Below are 26,046 nucleotides of genomic sequence, written 5' to 3'. Positions count from 1 at the left end.
GAGGACTAAGATGCCCAGCAAGGGGTCCATGATTCATGTGGTAGTGGAGGACCATAATATGAACACCTTTCAGCTGGTTCGATGGAGATATCAGTTGCCAACCTGGAGCCCAGAAATCTCCGTATGGTCACAATTGGACCCATGCCAGTAGCAAAATGGGGAATTTCGAACACTGATTCGAATATAAACTTTCTTTGTATGTATTTTTTGGGGGGTTGGAGAATGACATTATACTGTTTGGAGAAGTGCAGATTTCAAAAGCTAGCTGTGTTTTGGGGCATGTATTGGTTTGGAAATCAGTAATTGGGCAACTTCACATTGGATTGTGAACGGATTTCTCATCTATTCCCAGGCAAAGATTCTGTTGAAAGAACTTTTACTCAAAACTTGGGGTATTTAGGTGGGGCAAATAGTTTCCTGAATCTGGCTTACTTTCATTATAACTTCTGCTGCCTGTTTCAGGGTCTTGGCAGGTGGCAGTTTCCCACTTTCCCATTTCCCAGAATTCCCCTGACTGAGAGCAGATAGCTTTTCCTGCAGTTTGGCTTCACAGTAAGACTTTGTCACAGAGCATCACTGTGAAGCCAATCAGAGTGAGGGAAATCCTTCCTGCTTTCACCCTAAGGAATCCTGGGAGGGCAAAATGGCAGCCATTAGTTGTCCAAATTCTGATGAGCACCATAAGTGGGGGCACCACATTTGCTACTGGTTTTGCCTCCTCCTCTGAAATTTGCTGAAATGTCACCCTTGACTGCAGAAATAGTGGGAAACTGTCCTTTGCCTTATGAAACAAAAGCTCAAAAGAAAGAGGAGAAAAATATTTCCTGGATCTCGTAGTGGTCTGAGTGAAATGGCAACTCTGTAGCACCATGCAAATGCAATCATGTTATTTCCTGATAGCACAGCAGCCAATATATGCCACCAGGAGGGCTGTAGTGACACTGATGGAGTATTTGCTCAGGCTATAATCAATTACCCAGACAAATTCATTATGCTTAGTTAAAAAAAAAAAGTGGGGTTGGGGGAGAGCAACAACAAAGGCATCCAGTAAAATACAGAATGGCCCGATGGAGATTTGCAATGCAGTATTACACAGAAGTAAGTCCCATAGCGTTCAGTGAGGCTTAGAGTCCCATAGAGTTCAGTGGGACCTGCAGACACATCAAATGTATGGAAACAAGTTAGTGTGCAGCATTACCCAAACTCTGGCACTGCAACAGATTCCAGGTTTTGTTTATGCCATGAAATTTGACTTAGGTTTACTGTAGTGCAGAGACTAAACCATAGCTCAGGAAGCCTTTTGTTTGATTATTGCATCTACTGGGAACCTGGTAAGTGGCTTCAGTCAAGTTAGCCCTTGCCTTGCCCATATCTTCCTATATAAATAACTATGTAGACTGTTGCCACGCTCTGCAGTTCCTGTGGCCACCAATAGGTGTCTATGCCAACTGTAGCATGAGGAACTGTTTAATGGGGTGGGGGCCCTTCACCCAGAAGTTTAGCAAGCTACTGGATGCAGTGCCTACCCCTCCCTTAAATGTGCCTGCAAGGGTGGGGAGAAGAAGAAGAAGAGGAGGAGGAGGAGGAGGAGTTTGGATTTGATATCCTGCTTTATCACTACCAGAGGGAGTCTCAAAGTGGCTCACATTCTCCTTTCCCTTCCTCCTCCACAACAAACACTCTGTGAGGTGAGTGGGGCTGAGAGACTTCAGAGAAGTGTGACTGGCCCAAGGCCACCCAGCAGCTGCATGTGGAGGAACGGAGACACAAACCTGGTTCACCAGATTACGAGTCTACCGCTCTTAACCACTACACCACACTGGGAGAGAGGAGAGGAGCTTCACAGAGCAATTTAGCAAGCTGCTCTGTGAAGGAAAAAGCTGTAGGTGATTGGGGGGAAAAGTCATGAGGGGGTGTTGAAAAAGTCATGAGGGGGTGGAAGAAGCAATAATCATGCTTCATATTAAGCTCATTGGCCATGATACTGTCACAGCATGAGTTGCAAAGGGTGGGGAGTTGGCAAGGAGAGAAGGTTGGCTTGGTGAACAGGGCAAGCAGGGCAGAGCCCCTAATCTGAAATATGAAAACAATACTGACCTGCCTTATAGGTAGTAGTGGCTGGCGCCCACTAGACCTGTTGGGGCTGCTAGGAGTTCACGGGGCATCGCCAAGTTGTTGTGATTTTCTTCCCGTCCTCCTCCCTTGCAAACACTTATTAGTTAGCGCTTAACCAAACAGAAAAGTGTCTTACAGTGGTATCTCAGGTTAAGAACTTAATTCGTTCTGGAGGTCTGTTCTTAACCTGAAAATGTTCTTAACCTGAGGTACCACTTTAGCTAATGGGGCCTGCCGCTGCACGATTTCTGTTCTTATCCTGAAGCAAAGTTCTTAACCCAAGGTACTGTTTCTAGGTTAGCAGAGTCTGTAACCTGAAGCGTCTGTAACCTGAAGCGTCTGTAACCCAAGGTACCACTGTACTTTGGTTCAGAAGGAGTCCCTGCCATCACGATTGCTTCTCTGCTGGAAGAAAAGTTGTGTGCCCCCCACCTGTTCTGGTTCTCCTCCTATCACCTTTCTTTTCAAAGAAACAGCAGACACTTAAACACTGCATCTAAGTGTCTCACCTTGGTTCAGAGGGGTCTCTGCTATCCCAATTTCTAGTGTGGCTTCATGCCAAAGAAACTGTATATTATTCAGAAGTAAGCACCACCGAATTCCGTAGGTCTTGCTCACTGTTATGTACAGGATTGCACCCTGAATTGCTTAGTCTTAAAGGTGCCACACGGGCCTGAATTGAAATCACATTCATTTCCAGACCTACAAATAAAATTATCCATGAAATAGACCTGATCCACAACGTAGGAACCTCCTTCCTTTAGCAGTGCCCTGGATGGAAACTTTCTTCCTGCTCCCCAACAAACACACATGTGTGGAATTTACGGCATAAAAATACATCACTGCTTGGAGGGGAAAATGCATTGCTAGTCTCAATCTTAGCAGGTGCTGAATGCCTGCAGCTGCCAGCTATTTGAGTGGACATTAGGACACATCACATGTAAGCTTTGGACAAGTCTCTTTCTCTCTGTGTGTATTCATCTATTTGTTTATTTATTTACAATCATATCCTATTCTCCCTTTGGGAAATTCAGAGCCACTTGTGTGGAGATTCCCAGGAAATCCCATCCAGTCACTGACCAAGCTCAACCCTGCTAAGCTTTTAACATCCTTACAGCACCAGACTCCCAGCTCACTGTTTGCTTTCAACAGAAAGGTGTTCAGCATACTGGAGTGTGTAAAGGCAGGGAGATCTCATGCATGAGGTTAGACACTCCAGCAGCAACTCTCCAGTATTCTGAGCAGAGATCTTTCTCCAAAACGATCCTTTGGGAATGCCTAGTCCTTCTGCAAGGGAAGCAGGGGCTCTGTCCTGAGCTATGATCCCTTCACAAGGTATATCTGATGTTTGGAAAAATCTGGACTGGTGAGACCCAGGTAAGTGAGGTGGGGAAATTGATCCACGTTTCAGGATATACCTCCCAAAGTTTCCAATCCATAATCCCTTAATTTCTGGGTGTCGACACAGATTAGACTTCTATGTCTATATGGCATGGTGCCATTTCAGATCAATAGATCAGACAATTTGATACACAGAAGAAAACACACAGACGCACAAAATGTAACGACTAAATACTATAGTAATCAAGAGATAGAAAAAAACAACCCTGAGCATCTGTGGAGCCGTAAAGCAAACCATTTAAGCAATGCAGCGAACACACCCAAATCCACATCCATTGCATTTCAGAGGTATAAAACGAAGAAAGAATTTGCGGCAATAAAGCTGCGTGCAGCATATGTCTTCCTCTCACCGCTCCCCACCCCCACCCCCACCCCCCAGATTCCACACCTTTCCAATCTCTGCTCTGCCCCATCCTTTTCAGAAACATGGGGCTGTGTAACTGAGAAAGAGACCTGGGGAGGATCTGATTAGCTGGAACAGACACAGCTCTGGCAGAGCAGGCTGCTTCATGTCGGAACAGGCTCTTTGCAGCTCTCCAACGTGTGATCTGCATGCCTAATAACAAAACAGCTCTGGTCAACCCAGCGGCTCCCCCCACAACTCAGCCCCTTACCTTGAAATGCTGCAGCTGAAGTATTTGGTCTTCGAGCTGTTGCCTCTTCCTTTCTATTTCCGTCTGCCTTTTCCTTTTTTCCTTGGCAAAAGAGGGTGGGTGGGTGGGGGGAAAACAGAAGAGAAATTGCCTGTCAGAGTGAGGTAGAGAGGCTGGAAGCAGCAAGGAATTTCAGATACAAATTTATATGTATATTTTTAGAAAGAGAGACAGAAGCAGAGCCTTTGTAGAACAGAAGCCACCAGATACATCTGTGCCACTGTCTCCACCTGCCTCACAAAACAGCCAGGCTTCCAGGGAAATAACATGTCAGCTAAGGACTAGCTACTTGTTCGCTGAGGAAGAGAAGATATTTGTCTCCCCTCTCTGTCTCTCTGTCTCCGTCTCTCTGTCTCTCAGACTCAGCTAGGGGAGCAGCAACCGAGAGCAGAGTCCCCCGGGGGAAACGGCGGGTACACAACCTAACAACCGAGTTAAAGGGACACAAGCCCTGTTGCGTGTGCATGTGCATGCGTGCGTGTCCTTATATACCTTGAACACTGCAAAGGATACCCCCCCAGGAGAGCAAACAAGTGTCCAGGAAGCTGCCAGCCAAAGTATAGGCTTACGTAAGAGATTAAAAAGCAAACAAAACAGGGGGGATGGCAAGCCTTGATTACAAGTATGGTCCTGTGTGGCCAATTGGCAAACAACCTGCAGAATTCAGGTGGCCCGAGTTTTCACAGGGTTTATTTTGTTTATTTATTTAGGCCCAATCCGCACAATACGTTTAAGTGTCATGCCACTTTGAGCAGTCATGGCTACCCAAAGTATCATGGGAACTGTAGATTATTCAGGGTAATGGAAGTTGCTAGAAGGCCCCTACTCTTTCATATATATACCCACACCCCAAACTACAATTCCCTTTTGACTGGTAGACCACTCTGAGAATTGTAGCTCTGTGGGGGGAAAAGGCTGCAACCTCCCTCAAAAGGGCTACAGTGTGGGGAGCCTTCCCCACGTCCCGTTTTCATGGTGGCTGCCATTTTGTTTTTCTCACAACGCCTTTAACCAGATTGCTGTGAGGAAAATGAAATAACGGGTGTCAGAAAGCTACAGAGGCAGATTTACAGAGGGAGCCAGTGTGGTGTAGTGGTTAAGTCTCGTAATCTGGGGAACCGGGTTCGCGTCTCCGCTCCTCCACATGCAGCTGCTGGGTGACCTTGGGCTAGTCACACTTCATTGAAGCCTCTCAGCCCCACTCACCTCACAGAGTGTTTGTTGTGGGGGAGGAAGGGAAAGGAGAATGTTAGCCGCTTTGAGACTCCTTAAAGGGAGTGAAAGGCGGGATATCAAATCCAAACTCCTCTTCTTCTTCTTAGGGTAGCGAGATTGGTTCGGTTGCACTGGGTGCGGACTCTTGGGGATACAGTGGTACCTCGGGTTACAGACGCTTCAGGTTACAGACTCTGCTAACCCAGAAATAGTACCTCAGGTTAAGAACTTTGCTTCAGGATGAGAACAGAAATCGCATGGCAGCGGCAGAGGGCGTCCCCATTAGCTAAAGTGGTACCTCAGGTTAAGAACAGTTTCACGTTAAGAACGGACCTCCAGAACGAATTAAGTTCTTAACCAGAGGTACCACTGTACCGCCAGGGATGCACCAACTGGAGCACAAGAGGCAGAGGGGTGCCAAATTTTAGCGTCCCACATAGGGCACCGCTGAAATTTGAGACACCAAGATCTGTCCTTGGAAGCTGGCAGTCCTTACAGTTGCAAAAAGAAAAGAATGTGTGCCCAGTTCCATGCAAAAATGTAACACCCCCCAACCACTAAAACCTGGGGGCATCACCTGGGGGGAATTTTGCCCAGCCCTAGGTGCTGTGTTTGTGCTCCATGGCAGAAATATATTTACTGAAAGATGGCATCAACTTTATTATGAAGACTCCCTACTTTTGAGTGCTTTGCACTCAAGTTCATGTTTGAAGCCCCCCACCCCAGTGCCTGCAAGGAAAACAGAATTTTGCCATCCCTTGTTGAGATTTGACATGGAATAAACAAAAGGATCATGCTTTGGGCTGGACTTTAGGATTAATTTTGGCTGTGATTCCTGGAAGACTTGCACCCTGCCTTGCAGGCCTTCTTCCAACTGGGCTGGGAGGGTGAGGTCCTGACTGACTCCAGCTACAAAAGCTGAGGCTGCTTAAGAGGCCAGAGACCATCCTGGCTGTCTTAGTGCAGACCCAGGTCTGTGAGTCTGAGATGCTACTCACTATGAACCACCATTGGCAAGACGGGCAGCAACAGCAGCAGATAAGTTCTGTGTTGGATAATATTTTATTCTCTTGTTAATCATGCTGTTGTAAATGTGCATTTTATATTCAACTTCCTTTAGTAACAGTTTCTTTTGAAATGTTTAATAAATATGTATTGCTGTGCTAAATGTGTTCTGTAGTTGCTTTATAATGTATTTTAAAAAAATCTTTAAGAGAATATTTTAGCTCCCTGTTAATTTTGTTGTTTTGAATGTACAATTTGTATTTGACTTTCTTCAGTAATATTTTATTCTGGGTTGTTTTATTTTATGTTTAATGTGTTATAAACCGCTTTGAGGGTTTTTTCTTAACAATATAATGCAGTATAGATGAAATCATCATCATCATCATCAAAAATAAAATAAAATCAAGGTGACTTACAGAGACTAAGCAACACCACCACAAAAATAGTGTCTTGAATGTTGGGTTAAATGTGAGGTTAAGATTCTATTACATATTTCTAGTGAGTGCTAGAAAACTCACTGGGAAGAAAGTCCCAGTGAGTTCAATGAGGCTTACGCTTTAGCATGTGACTCTGTTTAAGAATGCAACATACTAGGGTTGGTCTTAAACAACCTTTTGGCCAGCTACCTCTGAGTAAGTGAAACCATACAACATGAATTTACTTACTGACTGTTCAAACTCTTGGACAACATTTAAAGAACAGCATGCGGTTGTCATTTTTCTTCTATCCACATTTTTTTGGATTAAAATGACGGAAAGCATATAAATGAATGTGTTATCTAAGTGGAAAATGGTATCTGTATAGATGAAGCATAGGTATTAATAAATATGTTTATGGAGATGCAATAATAAACAAGTTTACTAAATCATCATCAAACAGACTCACATCTGACGTTCTCCAGAAGTGATTTCATTCAGCATAGTGGAGCCCTCCTTGAAAAGGAAGGCAAGATCCAAAAGGCTTGGCTATATGTGGATTATTTCGTAGGGTTCTACAGTGTAAAAAATCTCAACACTTAGCACCCAGTGGTATGATAGGAAGCAGTGAAAGCTTCTGAAAAAACACACACATAGACAAATGGAACAGAAAATGCAGAGTGCACAGCTCAGCCCTTCCTACTTAATTATGTGTTGGTGTTTCTTCCAGCTGTGTCTATGCTGTTGGTAGAATGCAGAGATGCCCGATTTGATCAGGAGGGGAATTATACTGGGACTTGGGCTAGAGCAGCAGCAATATCAGCAACAGTTCTGTGATGTGGCTGAATACTAGGGACAGAAAGTTATTCATTCATTTGCTGGATGGTGAGGCTATGTATGTAGGTTCTCTCACTCAGCAAATAGCCATCTGAATCCCTTAGCCAGGGACATTTATTACACTGCTGTGGTCTTCTCAGTATCTGTAGCATACACTGGGCCTTTCCAAAGCATATACAATACTGTAGATCCTTTCCTTTTAAGAAAGCTTCACAACATTACAGTTTATACTCAGGCTACAGGGAAGAATTTATGTTTGGTGCTAATATGAAATAAATACCAGAACACAGCCCAAACAAAGGAAAATTACAGCATGTGGTATTTTGCTGACAAGTGCAAACAATAACTGCAGTCAAGTGTGCTCAGTAAAGCTTCTACCTTTTAAACACACATTTCCTCAAATGTGTCACGAATACAAATATTTACAACGTGCTATTATTTGTATATTGGAAAGATGCAGGTTAAGAGCAGGAGATTCAAATGGTTTTCTCTTAATTTCTTGCTGACTCAGGTTTTGGCTTTGGAAAAACAACAACCCCACATCAGGAACATGCCAGCATCCATTGCTATGAAGAAATCGACCCTACCCATAACACAATCGCAGAGAAACTACTTCTCATTCAGTCATCTTATTCAAGTCTCATCATAATAATCAGCATCATTTTTGAAATCACCATTTTATTTTATTTTCCTGTGTTCATATTGTGGTTCGTTCATCAAAGGCACAAGCAGCAACCCATGTTTTATTTAAAAACAGTAGCACCTAAGCATCTTCAGACATGTGTATTTAGGGTTAACTAATCATATGAGGGGGATGACTGTGCCAACTCTGCGACTACATCCTCCTCCAATTCATGGAGGGCAGCTGCCTGAAGTGGTGAGTCTCCACAAGGACAGAAGACTCCCTGCTCAGTCAGTCATCCTCCATGAACTGGAAGGCAATGGAAACATAACCTACAAGTGTTCTGATTTCCCAGGGGCAGTCCCAGAATTACAAAAAGCCACCCCAGCTTCTGATTTGATCCCAGAATGTCCCTCCCCCCCCCCCCCACCAGTGTTGTCGCTGCTGAGCTTGGGGAGGAGATGAGCTGGCGCTTGTCCTGAGCAATGGCTGGGGCTGTGAGGGAGCATCCCATTGCCTCTCCATGGCCACTACTGCTGGGCTTCTCCCTTGGGCAGCTCATAGTGGCTGCTGGAGAGCAGGCGAGGAGAAAGAGAGGCTGCTGCTGCAGAGACCAAGCCCCAACTGATGCATCGGCTCTGAGGGGCAGGCAGAGGGCAGGGCCACTGCGTGGGAAGAAAGGGGTTGCTGAGGGGAGCACAAGGAGTAGGAGCATTGATTTTTTTAAAAAATGCTTTGTGCACCTGCATCCAGTGGTAGAGGAACCCTATCTTGCACCCAGAGCGGGGCATCCCGTACAGAGTGCTCATGTGCGGCATCCTGTACAGACTGCCCATGTGTGGCAACTGTACGAGGTAACGCACATGCACACTCCATATGGGCTGCTGCTTGCGCGTAGTGTCTTGTACGGACTGCGCATGTGTGGCAGCCCATACGGATGCAGTGCCCATACGCCTTCAGCCGCTCTACAGGTGTGGGGAGGCAGGGGCCATCTTGTCACCCCCTCCAGAGTGACACTTGGGCGGACTGCCCCCTCCGCCCCCCACTTCGTATGCCCCTGCCTTCATCTAATCTTGCCCCTTTCTAAAAACCATTTATTGGTGTATTTTTGTTAATTTACCAAACAGTAAGATAACATAAAATTTGGATTAACGGTGTTTTGTCAGGATGGTGGAGTGTGTGTGTGTGTGTGGTGTCCGCTTGATGTGGTGGTGATGGCACATGCCCTTCTTCTGATAGGAAATGCTCTGCGGAGGAGACCAAAAGAAAAGGGGAGTGTTGAGAAAGATCAGTTGGGTGGTGTCGGGGACTGGAATGAAGAGGAATGGAGGAGATTCCCCCCCCTTCTACTGTAGCTGACAGGGAAGAGGCAGGCCGTGTTGAATTACAGCCAAATTATGAGGGAGATAACAAGTCAGAGACAGGCGAGCAGCCAAGTTATGAGGTGTTAGAAGAAACAGTGGGGGGAGACACAGCAGCCAGTGGACACTTCATTAGACAGCATAGATGATCCACTGTCCCCTAGAATGCAACGCTTGTTAAGGGTGCAAGAACAGCGGACACAGAGGCATTTGACCACAGGGGGCCACTGTAGGGTCAGATGCTGTTGGGAGAGAGGGAAGGGAGAGAAGCCACAGTGAGCAACTCCATCATGGAGGAGGAGGAAGAAGAAGTGTTTGGATCTGATATCCCACTTTATCACTACCCCAAGGAGTCTCAAAGCAGCTAACAATCTCCTTTTCCCTTCCTCCCCCACAACAAACACTCTATGAGGTGAGCGAGGCTGAGATACTTCAAAGAAGTGTGACTAGCCCAAGGTCACCCAGCAGTTGCATGTGGAGGAGGAGGGAATCAAACCTGGTTCACCAGATTACAAGTCCAGATTACGAGTCCACTGCTCTTAACCACTACACCACATTGGACTGGATTCTTTGTCTTCTGCCGTAATGACTGAATAAATCATAAGAGCTTTCTTGTTTCCTCCCTGCTTCTTGAAACCATGGGGGGGGGAGAATTCCTCAAGCCTGACAGATGGGGAGTGAGAAATGTCCCTATTTTCATCTGAGGGATGTCAGAAGGTATGTGAGAATGGCAACAGGATTTGGAGCTAGCAGGCTTGTCCCTTGCAGCCCCCCCCCCATGCATTTAGTTAAACATAAAAGTGTATCCCTGAAGAGTGCAACACATAGAAAGCCCAGGACGCTGCCTTATAATGAGTGAAACCACTGGTCCAGTAGCTCCCCGAGTTTTCAGACTTGGTTCTCTCCCAGCCCTGACTGGAGATGCCAAAGGTTGAACCTGTAACCTTCTGCATTCAAAGCAGATGCTCCATCATGGAGCCTCAGTTGTCCTACAGTCTATATTTATTCCATAGATACTTTCTTGGAGCTCACAGAATTCCAGTAACAACAACATGTCTCTGACTGGTAAAAGGTAAAGGGACCCCTGACCATTAAGTCCAGTCGTGACCGACTCTGGGGTTGCGGCGCTCATCTCACTTTATTGGCTGAGGGAGCCAGTGTGCAGCTTCCGGGTCATGTGGCCAGCATGACTAAGCCACTTCTGGCGAACCAGAGCAGCGCACGGAAACGCCATTTACCTTCCCGCTGGAGCAATACCTATTTATCTACTTGCACTTTGACGTGCTTTCGAACTGCTAGGTTGGCAGGAGCAGGGACCGAGCAACAGGAGCTCAACCCGTCGCAGGGATTCAAACCACCGACCTTCTGATTGGCAAGTCCTAGGCTCTGTGGTTTAACCCACAGCACCACCTGCGTCCCAGTCTCTGACTGGAGTCTCCATTAAATCAATGGCTCTTACTTCTGAGTAAGCATTCGTAGAATTGCACTGTTTGTGGGGTTGTGCTTTTTTAAAAAAATAAATAAATGATTGCTTCGCTTATTCACTACATCTACTTCATTCCTGTACATTCGAGCCTTTCCTGTTAGTTTCGTAATAGAGTAAGCGACTGTGATGGAAAAGAAGGACTGCCACTCTTTGCCAACAATGAAGCCTGGTACTGGGAGCTCCTTATAGAATGCGACTCCTCTGAGCATCGTCTACAGTTGTAAACAGAGCACAATAGATGCTGCAATGCTGGCAGAGGGAGTCAAAATGAGAAGACGATGAGGCTTTCGTAGCACAGGAGGCGGGCGCAGTGGTGGGGGAAACTTTGACACTCCTCCTCTGGTTGCAAGATATCTGTGGCCGCTTCCTATCTTTATTTCTGCAGGCTGTGCTTATTCTATTGACTGTAAATATGAAAATTTATTTTTCTGCCACAGAGTCAAATGAATTAGAACTCTTCTACTTCACAATGCCATCACCTCGAATTTTCCACTTAAAGAAAATAGTGTTTTTACTTTCTTTTAATGCTGATTTTCATCTTCCAAACCGTAAAAAAGAATGAATCCCCAGCTTTGTTAATATAATATAAAGGCGAGCACTTTATTGCTGCTACCTGCCTTACAGGTAAGACTAACATATCCAGGAGACAGATCTAAGTATCTGCTAAATTCTATGTTTTCAAGAACAGCATCTATTGCTACTGTCTCCCGACAGCTCTTATTTCAAACTGAAATCTGTTTTGCACCTAGCAGAGATTAGATCTAATTAAATTTTGCCCAGCGCCTCTCCCACGCTCTCTTAGCAATGCTACAAACTGCAGACTTTTGATTTCCAACATCATGCCCTTGCTTTTTTTCAGTTTCCTGTATAATTTTGCTTGACATCCACCCTGAAGACGAGTTCAAGAGAATCTGAAAACTTACTTGCTATTTTGCAATATCTTAGCTGGGTATTATGCTACCATGGCTTTTAGATTTCTCCCATCACGAAAGACCCAAGGCAGTTCATGCCAATGTAATTAACAGGGCAATCTGGTACAAGGTTACATGGAAGTAAGCACCATTGGGTTTAATGGAGCTTGCTTCCGAGCAGCTTCGTATAGGATTGTTTTTATATAATAGGTCTCAGATGTCCAAGTTATTACACATACTTTTCTCAGCAGTCCTTACAATAGAGTTGGAAACCTTTTTCAGCAAGAGAGGCTTGCTCCCTTGTGGACAACCTTTCAGAGGCAAAAGTGGACCAAACAATGGATGTGGATTTTTACAACAACAATAATAAAAAGGTAAAGGACCCCTTGGCAGTTAAGTCCAGTCAAAGGCGACTCTGGGGTTGCAGTGCTCATCTCGCTTTCAGGCTGAGGGAGCCAGTGTTTGTCCACAGGCAGCTTTTGAGGTCATGTGGCCAGCAGGACTAAACTGCTTTTGGCATAACGGAACACCATGATGGAAACCCGAGTGAATGAAACCACAATTTCCCTTCCTGCCACAGCAATACCTATTTATCTACTTGCACTGGTGTGCTTTTGAACTGCTAGATTGGCAGGAGCTGGAACAGAGCAACGGGAGCTCACCCCATCATGGGGATTTGAACCACTGACCTTCTGATTGGCAAATCCAAGAGGCTTGGGTTTACTGATTTTTACAGTAAGCACACTCCAGCCATTCTTTTGCTTTTTGTGTTTTGTTTGTAAGAACAAAAAAACCCTAAAAATGCAGCCAAATCTAACCAAAATCATTGGGTTATATCTTTTTTTTAAAAGCATTATTATATTTCCAGAAATTTCACATAAAATTCCAATACATAATGATTTTTTCTTTTGCTTTATCGACTTCCCATCCCTTTCTCTGTGGTGTTTTTCTTATACTACCTTATTGCTGAAACCTATCTTCACTCTTTCAGACAATATCCACAATACAGTATTATTTCTGATGCTCCTAGTTCAAATCCTGCTCACAAATTCATTATATTATAATTCTCTTTACATAGTCTCAAAAGGGCTTCCATTCTTCCTAGAAATCATTGGGTTAGTCCTACTCAGAGGAGACCCACTGAAATTAATAAGCCATTAATTTCAATATGTCTCCTCTGAGTAGGACAAGCAATGGGTACAGTGCAATCATTGAAACGACCAGCAGAATTAAAAAAATGTAACATAAGTGCCAAGACAGTCTCTCTTAATGAGAAGTAATTTGACCATATTATGCAAATCAAGAGATTCTGCTGACTGGTCTTTCAAAAAAGATCCTTGAGTGAAGTTGATTCCACTTCAGCTTAAGTGTCATGAAGTCTAGTTTTTACCAATGTTTGGTATGTTTTCTCACATACATACCAACCATTTAATCTGACAGATAGCTGTGAGACACCATTCAGACACTTTGATCTATGCTACTAAAATCACTCCAGTGAAAAAATTTAATATATGTTTTAGGTGTATACCTAATAATATTATGAAAGAATGAGACAAGAATGGCTTTTGAAACATGTGCATTATACAGGTGGGTAAAACAAACCAGACAGCCAAGATTGGTTTCAGTTTCCTGCCTGGGATTGCTTCCATATGATGTGTAATATTGTCCACAAAGTTCCCATTACGGCACCCATTTTTCTATAACACCAGAGGCATCCATACAGAGCAAGAAAGCTAAATCCACTCTTGCCCTTTGGATCATTATCTTACATCTTGGAAACATAAGATCCAATAACACTCAACATGCTTAATTGCAAATTCTTGGTGAAATGTCTTGGCACACCCAAATGTGAGCTGCTTAATTAAAGCTCACTCCTGCATTTAAAAACAAACAGACAACATGGCTTTGCTCCCAAAACAATGAAACTTAATGAACCTGCATTGCTGCAGGATGACATTTTCCTTCCAAAACCTTGTTTCACTGGCTCTTTTAGAGAACAAAATCAGTAAAGGTCTCCTAAGAAATCCATGTGGGAGCTTCTGTGGATTCTTGGCGAACAACGACAAACGTTTGAAAGTCTCACACAGATTAAAGAAAACAAACTTGAATCACTGCTTAAAATTAGCCACCATCATTTCAAAGGAAATGCAAAGGAATGCGGCGTTAGCCCTGTGGAAATCCACTCACCCCAAATTGGGCAGAGGTACAGCCTGTGATTTGCAGTGGATAACAGATTTGCACAGCACTGATTGGCTGCCCCACATGCTAACTCTCCACTCTATGGAGCAGGGCTTTGCTTAATATCGATTGACAAGTCACTGTCTTAATCATTAAGCCACTCCTCCTCTTCTCTAAGTCATTAAAAAAACAACAACCCACGTCTGCATATAAGTTACTGCTTTTAAAAAAGGTACCAAAAAATGTTTCATCTCATAACTATGTGATATGTTTGGAAAAACAACTGAACTACCTTTTTGAAGCATAAGATCATAGAAATCTGCATTACACAAGGTAAGACTATTTATCCATTTAGCTCAATATCTTCTACCGTAATTGCCAATAGCTCCACAGGGTCTTGGAGATGAGTCTTTCCCCATCCCCTGCTACCTGATCCTGACAAAAATTCATCAGCATTTGGGGGCAGATCTCTCCTGGAAAACTGTCTGTGGACAAACGCTGGCTCCCTTGGCCTGAAAGCGAGATGAGCGCCGCAACCCCATAGTCGCCTTTGACTGGACTTAACCGTCCAGGGGTCCTTTCCCTTTTACCATCTAATATACACATATCTGTATCCAAACAGGCAAGTCTTCCCCTAATATCTGCATTTTGTACACATCATTTGGTTGGACTAGATGAACTTTGGGTCCCTTCCAACTCTAAGAGTCTATGGATCACAAAAACTTGGAGAAGTACGAATTTTCAGTTCGCGTGCTGTTTCAAAAAGGTTCTCATTAAAATCCGAATCAAATTCCATGAATGTAAATGTATATAGTATTGCAACCTAAATGTGCACAACTTTGGCTGGATTTGCCCCTACTGAATTGCTGGTGTGTGTGTGTGTGTGTTTTTTCTTCAGAGAAAAAGGCTTTTGCAACTACAGTGGTGCCTCGCAAGACGAAATTAATTCGTTCCGCAAGTTCTTTCGTCTTGCGAGTTTTTCGTCTTGCGAAGCACGGTTTCCCATAGGAATGCATTGAAAATCAATCAATGCGTTCCTAAGGAAACCGCCTTCAGTCCAGGTCCGGGGACAATCTGTCCCCCGACCTCTTCTGAAGGCTGGGGGGGGGGACAAGGGCTTTTCTTCCCACCCCCAGCATTTTAAAAAACCCCGGGACAGCAGAGGACTTCTCCGCTGTCCTGGGGTTTTTTAAAATGCTGGCGAGCGGCAGCGCTGCCGCCCACCAGCATTTTAAGATCGCCCCGGACAGCGGACTTCTCCGCTGTCCCGGGGCGATTTTAAAGCCCCCGGGAAGGCAGGCGGGGGGGGGGAGCAAAGACTTTCGCCCCCCACCAGCCTTCAGAAGAGGTCCAGGACCTCTTCTGAAGGCCGGTGGGGGGCGAAAGTCTTTGCTCCCCCCCCGCCGCCTGCCTTCAAAAGCCGTCCGGGATAGCGGGAAGCGCTTCCCTGCTATTCCGGACTGCTTTTAAAATGCTGGCGGTGGGGAGCAAAGCCGTCCGGGAAAGCGGAGAAAGGCGCTGCATTTCTCCGCTCTCCCGGGAAGGCAGGCAGGGGGGAGCAAAGACTTTTGCCCCCCGCCGGCCTTCAGAAGAGGTCCTGGACCTCTTCTGAAGGCCGGTGGGGGGCGAAAGTCTTTGCTCCCCCCCCGCCGCCTGCCTTCAAAAGCCGTCCGGGATAGCGGGAAGCGCTTCCCTGCTATTCCGGACTGCTTTTAAAATGCTGGCGGTGGGGAGCAAAGCCTTTCGGCCCCCCGCCGGCCTTCCTGGACCTCTTCTGAAGGCCGAAGGGGGGGGGGAAGGCTTTGCTCCCCACCGCCAGCATTTAAAAGAGGTCCCCGGAGATTTCCCTATAGGCTTTCTTCTTGCGAAGCAAGCCCATAGGGAAATTCGTCTTGCGAAGCGCCTCAAAAAACGGAAAACCCTTTCGTCTAGCGGGTTTTTCGTCTTGCGAGGCATTCGTCTTGCGGGGCACCACTGTATTAACAAACAAATAGTACAAAACAGTAACTATTATTAAAACAGAATAGTAATAGTAGTTATTTATATGCCACCCATCTGACTGGGTTGCCTCAGCCACTCTGGGCGGCTTCCAATGAAAAACAGTAAAAACACAAGGCAGTGGTACCTCTGGTTAAGTACTTAATTTGTTCCGGAGGTCCGTTCTTAACCTGAAACTGCTCTTAACCTGAAGCACCACTTTAGCTAATGGGACCTCCTGCTGCCGCTGCGTCACCAGAGCATGATTTCTGTTCTCATCCTGAAGCAAAGTTCTTAACCCGAAGTACTATTTCTGGGTTAGCAGAGTCTGTAACCTGAAGCATCTGTAACCCGAGGTACCACTGTACAACATCAAACACTAAAACCTTCCCTGAACAGGGCTGCCTTCAGGTATCTTTTAAAAATCACCTAGCTGTTTATCTGTCTGACATCAGCTGGGATGGCATTCCATAAATATATATCACAGGGGGTCACCAGTACGACCAACAGCATTTTAAACAACATTTCGCTTAATTCACGCTACAACAATTTTAAATGGATGAAGCTACAGCTCCTTGTGTTTTAATGGATAGCAGCTATTGAGACACAGAGAAACAAATGGCTGGGAAGGAAGGAAAGCAGGGAAACGGTTGTGCAGGTGCAGTTTCTTGAGTCTCAGTGTATCACAGAAGAAAAGTAGGCGGACTTGTAGTAGCAGCCTTGCAGACTAGTAGTAACACCTACACAGACTAGTAGTAACACCCAAGCTGCCAAAAGAGAAGACAGTCACAAAGGTTTGTTTAAGAAATGGTTCCAGCAGCTGCAGAATGCTTGGGAAGGTTTATGTTGAAGGCTGGAATGCTTTTTACCAGAAATAAAATGTTCAGGAATCAGTACTGGGTGTTTATACACTTGTTCTGTGCAGATACTTTTTGGGGGGAGGCAGGCAGAGAATGGCAACATGCTCTGGATATAAATTGCCCCACGTTCAATCTCCAGCTTCTTCATCTAGGCCTAAGGGAGACCTCGTCCTGAAAAACTGGTGTGTTGCTGCCATCACTGAACTAGATGGACTCCGTATAAAGGCAGCTTCCTGTGTTCCTAAATGCACCAGCATCACCTTAGAAACTTAGATGGCATTTTGGATTTCTGCCTCCCCCTAGCCTTCCTGTTTATGTCACATTGCCACATTATCCCTAGAGACTTTCCAGACCATGTCATAAGAAATTACAGGCACACAGGAGACCTAAGACTAGAGAACAGAAAGAGATGAAGGACACATGTGTCTTTGGATAGTTGTGGTTTTTTAAAAATTGTATTATGTGACAGCATGAGACTCTTAATCTGGGTTCGAGCCCCACATTGGGCAAAAGATTTCTGCATTGCAGAGGACTGGACTAAGATGACACTTGTGGTTCTTTAAAACTCTACAACTCTCTCTGATTTTATGAGTCAAAGAGAAGTTGTGAATCTTTTCTGATGGATATATACGATAGAGCAATTTTAGTGCTGAGTGGGCTTGACTGGCTGGGCTCATTTAACACTTACAAAAGGAAGATTCTGCTATGCTTTGGGAAACTATATATATGACATAGTAATCCCACTGATACTAATATATTTATATTCCATCCATTCAACTAAGTCTTATGGACTGTTTGAGTAAACTGGGAACAGATTTTGAGCTGTTGGGACACTTATCACTCATTCTGTTGTGATATTACCACATTAATGAGAGAATTCCCCAAGTGGTAGGGATTGAGTGAGCAGCAAGAGGAGGCAAACAAACAGAAATGACGCCAAAGTACAAGATTGGGTATTGCAGATGCTACTTAACTTTCTTCCCCTTCCCCAGACCCCTTTCATGTTTGCCTACAAGCTTTTGTCACAGGCCACATTCACACCATGTTTAACGTACAGTGGTACCACTGGATGCAAACGGGATCCGTTCCGGAGCCCCGTTCATATCCTGAAGCGAACGTAAGATGCGTCCTCATGAATGGGCTTATCTGGTAAACTGAAAGAACTTGCTAGGCTACCTTCCAAAAAGTTTTGGTCGAACAGGAAATGAATCCATCCCACCATGCCAAAATTCGAAAGCAGAATGTGGTACACAGAAGAGGTTCCTCAATCTGCTTTAAGCGTGCACAAGAGGTCTGCCATGCCCATACCTCTTCGCAGGTGTTGTGAAGCCTCTGTTTTGGCCGAAGAAGTTTTGTAGCAGACAAAGTGAGCTGGTGGTGGTGGTAGTTCTGTCCTCCTGGCTGCTCTAGACATTCCTTCAGGCCTCCTGCATGCTGGTATTGCCCGGCAGGGTACACCAGACCTCACCTTATTTGTTATAAGGCCACCAGCATGCCATCCATCGAAGTTGGCACTTCTCCTTATTTTGTAATGCCGTTCTCCAGCCAAGTATTGTGCAGAAGTATGAATATACAAGGTGAAGTGTGTGAAAAAAAATAAAATCCATCCACTATTCAAAACAAAAATACGCATTAGGGAAAATTTGCTTGAAAAATGTGTATGTTTGGCAAAACTGAAAATACAAAATTATTTATTTGGAGAAATTTGTAGGAAATCTGCGGTGAATTTTCATGAAGACCTACAAAAATTCAGGAAGTGAAATAGAACTGCAGGGAACTGAACTTTAAGATCTCCTGAGAACCGAACTGTGCAGAACTGAACTAAGATTAGAGAAATGAGAAACTGAGAGAAACTGAAATTGACAGGTGTGAGCTTCTCTGCTGCCGGTGCAGTACACCAGAGGTGTCATAGGGTAGGAAGAGAGGCCTCAAGAAATTTGCAAAGGTCACAACCCACAAGCCACACTAGTTTTCCTATCCTCATGTGATCTGAAATATCCAGGGTGCTGATGGAGTGGAAACTCCATGGCTTTCAAGGGACATTGGAGGACACACCCTAGACTACATCCACTTTGGGATTCCCAGAACTCACTGGGAAAGAGCAGGTCCTACATCTGCCCCATCAGGGCTTCCACTCCACCTTAGAAGCTGTGGCCCCAACTTACATCCTTCCCCACCTGACGCTTCTGCAGTGCTTAGGCTGGAAGCAGTTGATAATAAAGCCCATGTGGGGGTTTGCAGCGTCACATTCCAGTGTGCCACATAAAAAAGGCATTACACGCCTCTTTGTTCTCTGTGACTAAAGCTTACATGGCTTAAAGCCACTGAATAGATTTTCATCTTGTCACATTTTCAAGGGGCGGGGGTGGGGACACAGAGAACTGGTTAGCAGAGAATTCTTTCTTTAAAAGAAAAGAAAACCTCTTCTCCCATACAATTCCAATTAAAAATCTGATGGCTCTGTCATTACCTGAAAAAAAGAAGTGCCATCATCATGCAGCTTGAACAGTAAACAACTGCCGCCTCAGAAGCGCTGCTGCATTTCCTTGAAGTAACTCTTGACACATCTGCTTAAGACGAAAAGTGTTGTGGAAATGAATGTAGTAAAAATAAATGAGCCTTTCGGTGACCCATTTTTCTTGACTCTCAGCTATTACAAGCATTACCACAGTGATTCACTCACACCATACGTAAAGGGAGACATTGTGAGCACCAGCACAAAGTTATGGACTCTTGCCATGTGTAGCCGGTGACATGCTGTGTCAGGTGTGGGGAACCTTCCTTAGCCTGAGGGTCATGTTCCCTCAGGGGCAACTTTCCAGAACTTACACACCAATGGTGGATGTGGCAAAAGGGGGGTGCAGCCAGGTAGACACCTATCTCCATCCACACATGTGCGGCTTCTGCTATCTAGGCCTTATTTGCCACCCAACAAAGAGAGTAGAAAACCATCTCTCACGTCAATACTTAATTATTGCATACCCTCCAACATTTCTCTGATGAAAATAGGGACGTCCATAATACAAGCACAATTTAAAGTGTTGGTGCTGACCTTTAAAGCCCTAAACAGACTCGGCCCGGTGTACCTGAAGGAGTGTCTCCACTGCCGTTGTTCTGCCCGGATACTGAGGTCCAGCTCCAAGGGCCTTCAGGCGGTTCCCTCACTGCGAGAAGTGAGGTTACAGGGAACCAGACAGTGGCGCCTGCCCTGTGGAACGCCCTCCCATCAGATGTCAAGGAAATAAACAACTACCTGACTTTTAGAAGGCATCTGAAGGCAGCCCTGTTTAGGGAAAATTTTTAATGTTTGATGTTTTATCGTGTTTTTAATATTCTGTTGGGAGCCACCCAAAGTGGCTGGGGAAACCCAGCCAGATGGGCGGGCTATAAAGAAATAAATTATGATTACTATTATTACTCCCCACCCATCTGACTGTGTTGCTTCAGCCACTCTGGACAGCTTCCAACATATATAAAAACATAATAAAATGTTACACTAGAAAGCTTCCCTATCCAGGGCTGCCTTCCGATGTCTTCTGAAGAATGTATAGTTACTTATGTCCTTGGCTCAGGGATTGCATAACTCCATACCCTCCCACATTTCTCTGATGAAAATAGGGATGTTCTAAGGAAAAGCGGGACATTCCAGGATCAATTCAGAAACCGGGACAGCTTCTGTAAATCCAGGAGTGTCCCTGGAAAAAGGGGACACTTGGAGGATCTGTCATTGTTCTTATGTCCTATTCTAAAAGGTGCTTTACAGAGTACCATAAAGAAAAGCAACAGGTGGCTGCTCTGAGGAACCTACAGTCTAGAACTAGATAATAAAGACATCTCTGATAAATCGCCGCGTGCTTAGAAATAATAAAACACTTTATCTGCAGTAAAAATCATGCTGCTCAGCATCTGGGAGGATCTCCTGTTGTATCACTTCATACGCCACACCCAAGCTATCCCTCCTGCAATTAAATATGTGTGAGAGGCAATACAAAAGACATGGGAAATGCTTTGAGCATGTCTGCTCTTTAATCTGTCATAGTTCTGCATCAATCTGTGATTTAAAACAAAAAACAAACAAAAACCTGCACAAAATTCATATTGAGAGAGGAACAGTGGTACCTTGGTTCTCGAACAGAATGTGTTCCGGGAGTCCATTTGACTTCAGGAACTGTTCGAAAACCAAAGGGCAGCTTCCAGTTGGTTGCAGGAGCATCCTGCAGCTAATCGGAAGCTGCAGAAGTCACACCAGACGTTCAGCTTCCGAAAATCGTTCAAAAACTGGAACATTCATTTCTGGGTTTCAATTGTTCGGGAGCTGATTTGTTCAGGAGCCAAGGTGTTCGAGATCCAAGGCATGACTGTATTTAAATATTTAGTGTCTGCTTTATCACAAACTTATATTTAAATGTACTCTTTATATCCATGTATGCATTTCTAAATATATTTTACTATAAGATATGCATTTTAATGTATTTTGATACATTTTTTTGTATTGGGGGTGTGTGCCACTGTAAGAACAGGATGTTAGACTAGACAGGCCATTGGCCTAAACTAGCTGGCTCTTTTTACAACAATACTTGGAGACAAATAATCCACACCTTAACCCAGGAGAATTTGCATAAATTATTTTTTTCAGTCATCCCCATCCATGATCACTGACCATGCTAGCTGGGGGAGATGGGAGTTAAAGTTCAATAAAATCTGGAGATCATCACATCGGTTATTCCTGAATCGAGGACTTCTGAGGTATATCGCTCTGGTGACCAACCACCTGCATATTTTTTTTTTAAATCCATGAATTAAGGTCGAACCACAGAGCCTAGGACTTGCCAATCAGAAGGTCGGCAGTTCACATCCCCGTGACGGGGTGAGCTCCTGTCGCTCTGTCCCAGTTCCTGCTAACCTAGCAGTTCAAAAGCACGTCAAAGTGCAAGTAGATAAATAGGTACCGCTCTGGTGGGAAGGTAAACAGCATTTCCGTGTGCTGCTCTGGTTTGCCAGAGTCATTCTGGCCACATGACCCGGAAGCTGTACGACGGCTCCCTTGGCCAATAAAGCGAGATGAGCTCCGCAATCCCAGAGTCGGCCGCGACTGGACCTAATGGTCAGGGGTCCCTTTACCTTTAAAAGAGCCTTGTGGTTTGTTACTCTTGTATTTATATTGCTGGCTCATCTTTCAGTGAGGCAAGGATAAAATAAAAGGAAAAAGAAATGGACAGGAGGGGGAAGCAAGCAAGTTAGGTGCCTATGACAACCAGAGGCAGCAGAAAATAGAACACAGCCCAGTGGCTTTCTGAACCTGGAGGTGTGAAGTGGACCACATTTCAACAGTTTGGAGGTGAAGACTCACAGCAGGAAGGCACACTGCAAGGGTCAAGGCCCATTCAAGATTATTTTAAAACACACACAAACGCATAGCCCCAGAACAGTATATTGAGAAAAAGCATTAATTAGGGATCATTTTTAATACCTTATAAAAACAAAACAAAGTTACAGCTGTACCTTGAAAGTCTAATGGAATCCATTCTAGAAGTCTGTTCGACTTCCAAAACATTCGAAAACCAAAGCGCGGCTTCCGATTGGCTGCAGGAAGCTCCTGCAGCCAATTGGAAGCCATGGAAGCCCTGTCGGATGTTTGGCTTCCAAAAGTAGTTCTCAAACTGGAACAGTCACTTCTGGGTTTGCGGTGTTCAGGAGCCAAAATGTTTGGGATCTCAGTTGTTCAAAAACCAAGGTATGACTGCATTCATTTTGGCCTTCTACAGGGCACTGCTGAAATTTGAAAGACCAAGTCCACGCCTGCTGAATTCACTTTCCTGAAAGTAAATTCCACTGAACTCAATGGGCCTCCCTTCTGATAACACATGCATTGCAAAGCCTTGTTTAGTATTTGTCTCAGCTATCCATCAGAGTATCTCACCAACGTACAGAAAAGCCCTGTGTTATCATCTGTGTATTGCAGATATGACGCTGAGAGATATTGGCTTGCCTAAAGTCAGTTAGTGAGATGATGGCTGAAGGCAGGGATGCGAGGCGGCAGGGGCGTAGGAAGGGGGCGAGTGGGGGTGGCCCATCCTGAGTGTCATCTCTGAGGGGGTTGACAAAATCCCCCCTGGGCGCTGATCACTGCGCCAATTGCCCCCCTGGATACCAAACGCTGCGCCGATTGCTCTCCCTGGGCAGGTCACCCCGCCCTCTGGGTGCCCGGCACGTGCGCCGCTCCGGGTGCCCAAGCAGCTAGCTCCGCCACTGTGAGGCAGTAGGAACTTCATTCACAGTACAGTGGTACCTCGGGTTAAGTACTTAATTCATTCCGGAGTTCCTTTCGTAACCTGAAACTGTTCTTAACCTGAAGCACCACTTTAGCTAATGGGGCTTCCTGCTGCTGCCGTGCCGCCAGAGCATGATTTCTGTTCTCATCCTGAAACAAAGTTCTTAACCTGAGGTACTATTTCTGCGTTAACAGAGTCTGTAACCTGAAGCGTATGCAACCTGAAGCGTATGTGTCAGAGTTGCCTCTAGGTCCCAGCTCACAGAGGACCAACGCTAGTCAGTAATAACGTATAAAAGTCTTTATTGAAGATTAGTTTCCATTTCCAAACCGCAGCGTGCAACTCTATGTCTTAGAACCTAGACCGGCGAAGCTCCATCTGAGTCTCCGCCTCCTAGACACCAGTTTAAGACTCTAGCCTTACTCCACCTCTTCCGTTGTTCTTTCCTCCTCTGGGTCCTTCTGCCCCCTGGGGTTTCCTCCTTTCTGGACTCTTCTGACGCTGACCCCCCTGAGTCTTGCCCCTCCTTCCGGCGGGCTTTAGGACCTGGCTCCCTATCCGGGCTACCTGCTGTGCCGCTCGCCTGTACATTTGAACTTGGCGCGCGCGCCCAGCCGGTAACTTTCCTCTTGACCGTTTCCCCGCTCTCCGATGGAGGCGTGGTCAATCCTGACTCATCTCCTCTCGCTGGTGGTGAGAACACTGGTCCCGATGCCTGGGACTCCTCCCCCCCACTGCGCTCTGGTGGGGAAGCTGGTCCTGATTTCCAACTGCTGCTCTGGGAGTCCCCGCTGGCCCCTTCCTTCTGGGGTTTCCCCCTTGGCACCCCCCTTGCCCTGGCCATCGACGCTCCCTTCTGTGAATCTTCCGATTCGCTGGAGAGGCTCATGGAATCCCTCTGACCACTGTCACCGCCTACGCTCCCCTCGGATTCCTCCCCCTCGCTCTCCATTTCCTCCCTCTCCTGTGCCTCTGCTCCTGAGCCCCTGATAGTATGCAACCCGAGGTACCACTGTATAGCACAATAGCCTTATTTGGGTACTTGATCCCTCTCACCTGATAGCCCTCATGTGATGGGTAGATTGGGACCATGCTTGCTGGCTCCAGGCCCCTCAGTCATATCCCTGATAGCTTGGCCTCACCACAGTCAACACACTGTCTTGCTGTATGCACACAGGCCGAGCACAGTTTCAAACCCTGATCATGCGCACTTCAGTGACTGATGCAATAATACATGCATCCAAGTGCACATGTATTTGCTTCCACATTGATGATAAGTAACTGGGTGTGGGGCAGATCCTGCCACTACACCCCCCAATCACATATGCATTCTATGTACAGAAAACATACGGAAAGGACTCCACTCTCAATTATGTCAGTTTCTGAGCCAATTCATTGTATTTCTGGCTTGTGCCAAAAGAAATGCAGACATGACTGCAGTTTCTTCCTGATAGATGTTGACAATATGTGAATGTCAGGCTTCGTAGTGCGAACGTCTCTCTCCGTTGCTACTTTTCCCGAGAGCAGCCAAAAATGTATAGGAAAGCAGGGTGGATAAGAATGAATGAGGAGCGTGGGAGAAAGGGAGGGGGGTAAATTCTATTTGAGACAGACAATAGGGCCTTGTTCTCAAACATAAATGAAACACAGCTGCTTTACAGCTGTGCCATTCGGCTCCAGAAGTCAAAACACCAGACAGAGTGGAAGTCACCGCTACCCACTATGAGGCAATGCAATTCCAAGTGGACTGCTGGGATCTCCTGCGACCAATGAATAAAGCTGTTTGGGCCCTGACACTTCAAGAATGTCAAGCCCAAGCACAGACAGCCTTCTAGGAGTAAAGAATTTGGATTCCAGAAGTTTCACAGCTCATAGAAACCTTTAAAGTGTCCGGTTTCCTACACCAGAGGTTTCATAAAAAGCCCTCGAGATGAAATAGGTCAGCTTACTCAAGGAGGAAAAGAGAAGCAAATTTGCTAAGACACACCTGATCTGCATGACGCAGGTATTTTATGACTCTATAGCTCCACCTTGCATACGGACACCTGTTTGTATCTGTCTGGTTGTAATCCATATAGTGTCTCTAACATGTAATATAGGGATAGCTTTTGTGGTGTCACGCAAATATTGCTGGACGCTAGCTATTTAAGGGATGAGGGTGGCGCTGTAGTCTAAAGCACTGAACCTCTTGGGCTTGCCAATCAGAAGGTTGGCGGTTTGAATTCCCACGACGGGGTAAGCTCCCGTTGCTCTGTCCCAGCTCCTGCCAACCTAGCAGTTCGAAAGCATGCCAGTGCGAGTAGATAAACAGGTATCGCTGCTGTGGGAAGGTAAACGGTGTTTCAGTGCACTCTGGTTTCTGTCACAGTGTTCTGTTGCACCAGAAGTGGTTTAGTCATGCTGGCCACATGACCCGGAAAGCTGTCTGTGGACAAACACCGGCTCCTTCAAGCTGAAAGCAAGATGAGTGTGCAACCCCATAGTCACCTTTGGACTTCACCGTGCAGGGGTCCTTTACCTCTACCTATCTACATTTATTTATTTATTACCATAAAGAGGGCAGTTCACAGCATAAAATACTAGATAAAAAACAAGTAAATAATTAAACCAAAATAACAAAACAATAATGATCCCTTCCCAGATATACATTTAAAAGGCTGTTGGATATTAATCAGCCAAAGGCCTGGTTGAAGAGGAATGTTTTCGCCTGGTGCTTAAACATATATACAGGGCTGTC

The 26,046-nt window shown here is 45.4% G+C and overlaps 1 protein-coding gene across 4 annotated transcripts in view; it reads right to left on the bottom strand.

Annotated features, from left to right (window-relative positions):
• Positions 1 to 26,046, bottom strand: part of PALM2AKAP2 (PALM2 and AKAP2 fusion) — a 220,549-nt gene that overhangs the window by 179,135 nt on the left and 15,368 nt on the right. For all 4 annotated transcript variants that reach the window (XM_083718419.1, XM_083718428.1, XM_083718429.1 and 1 more), the window contains exon 2: positions 4,131 to 4,211. In XM_083718419.1, the coding sequence (XP_083574545.1) occupies positions 4,131 to 4,211 (81 nt within the window). The remainder of the gene's footprint in view (positions 1 to 4,130; positions 4,212 to 26,046) is intronic.

This window comes from Podarcis gaigeae (assembly GCF_964106915.1).
Source record: "Podarcis gaigeae genome assembly, chromosome: 17".
Taxonomy (NCBI): domain Eukaryota; kingdom Metazoa; phylum Chordata; class Lepidosauria; order Squamata; family Lacertidae; genus Podarcis; species Podarcis gaigeae.
Note: the sequence above shows the minus strand (reverse complement) of the source record. Positions and strands in the feature narration are given on the sequence as shown.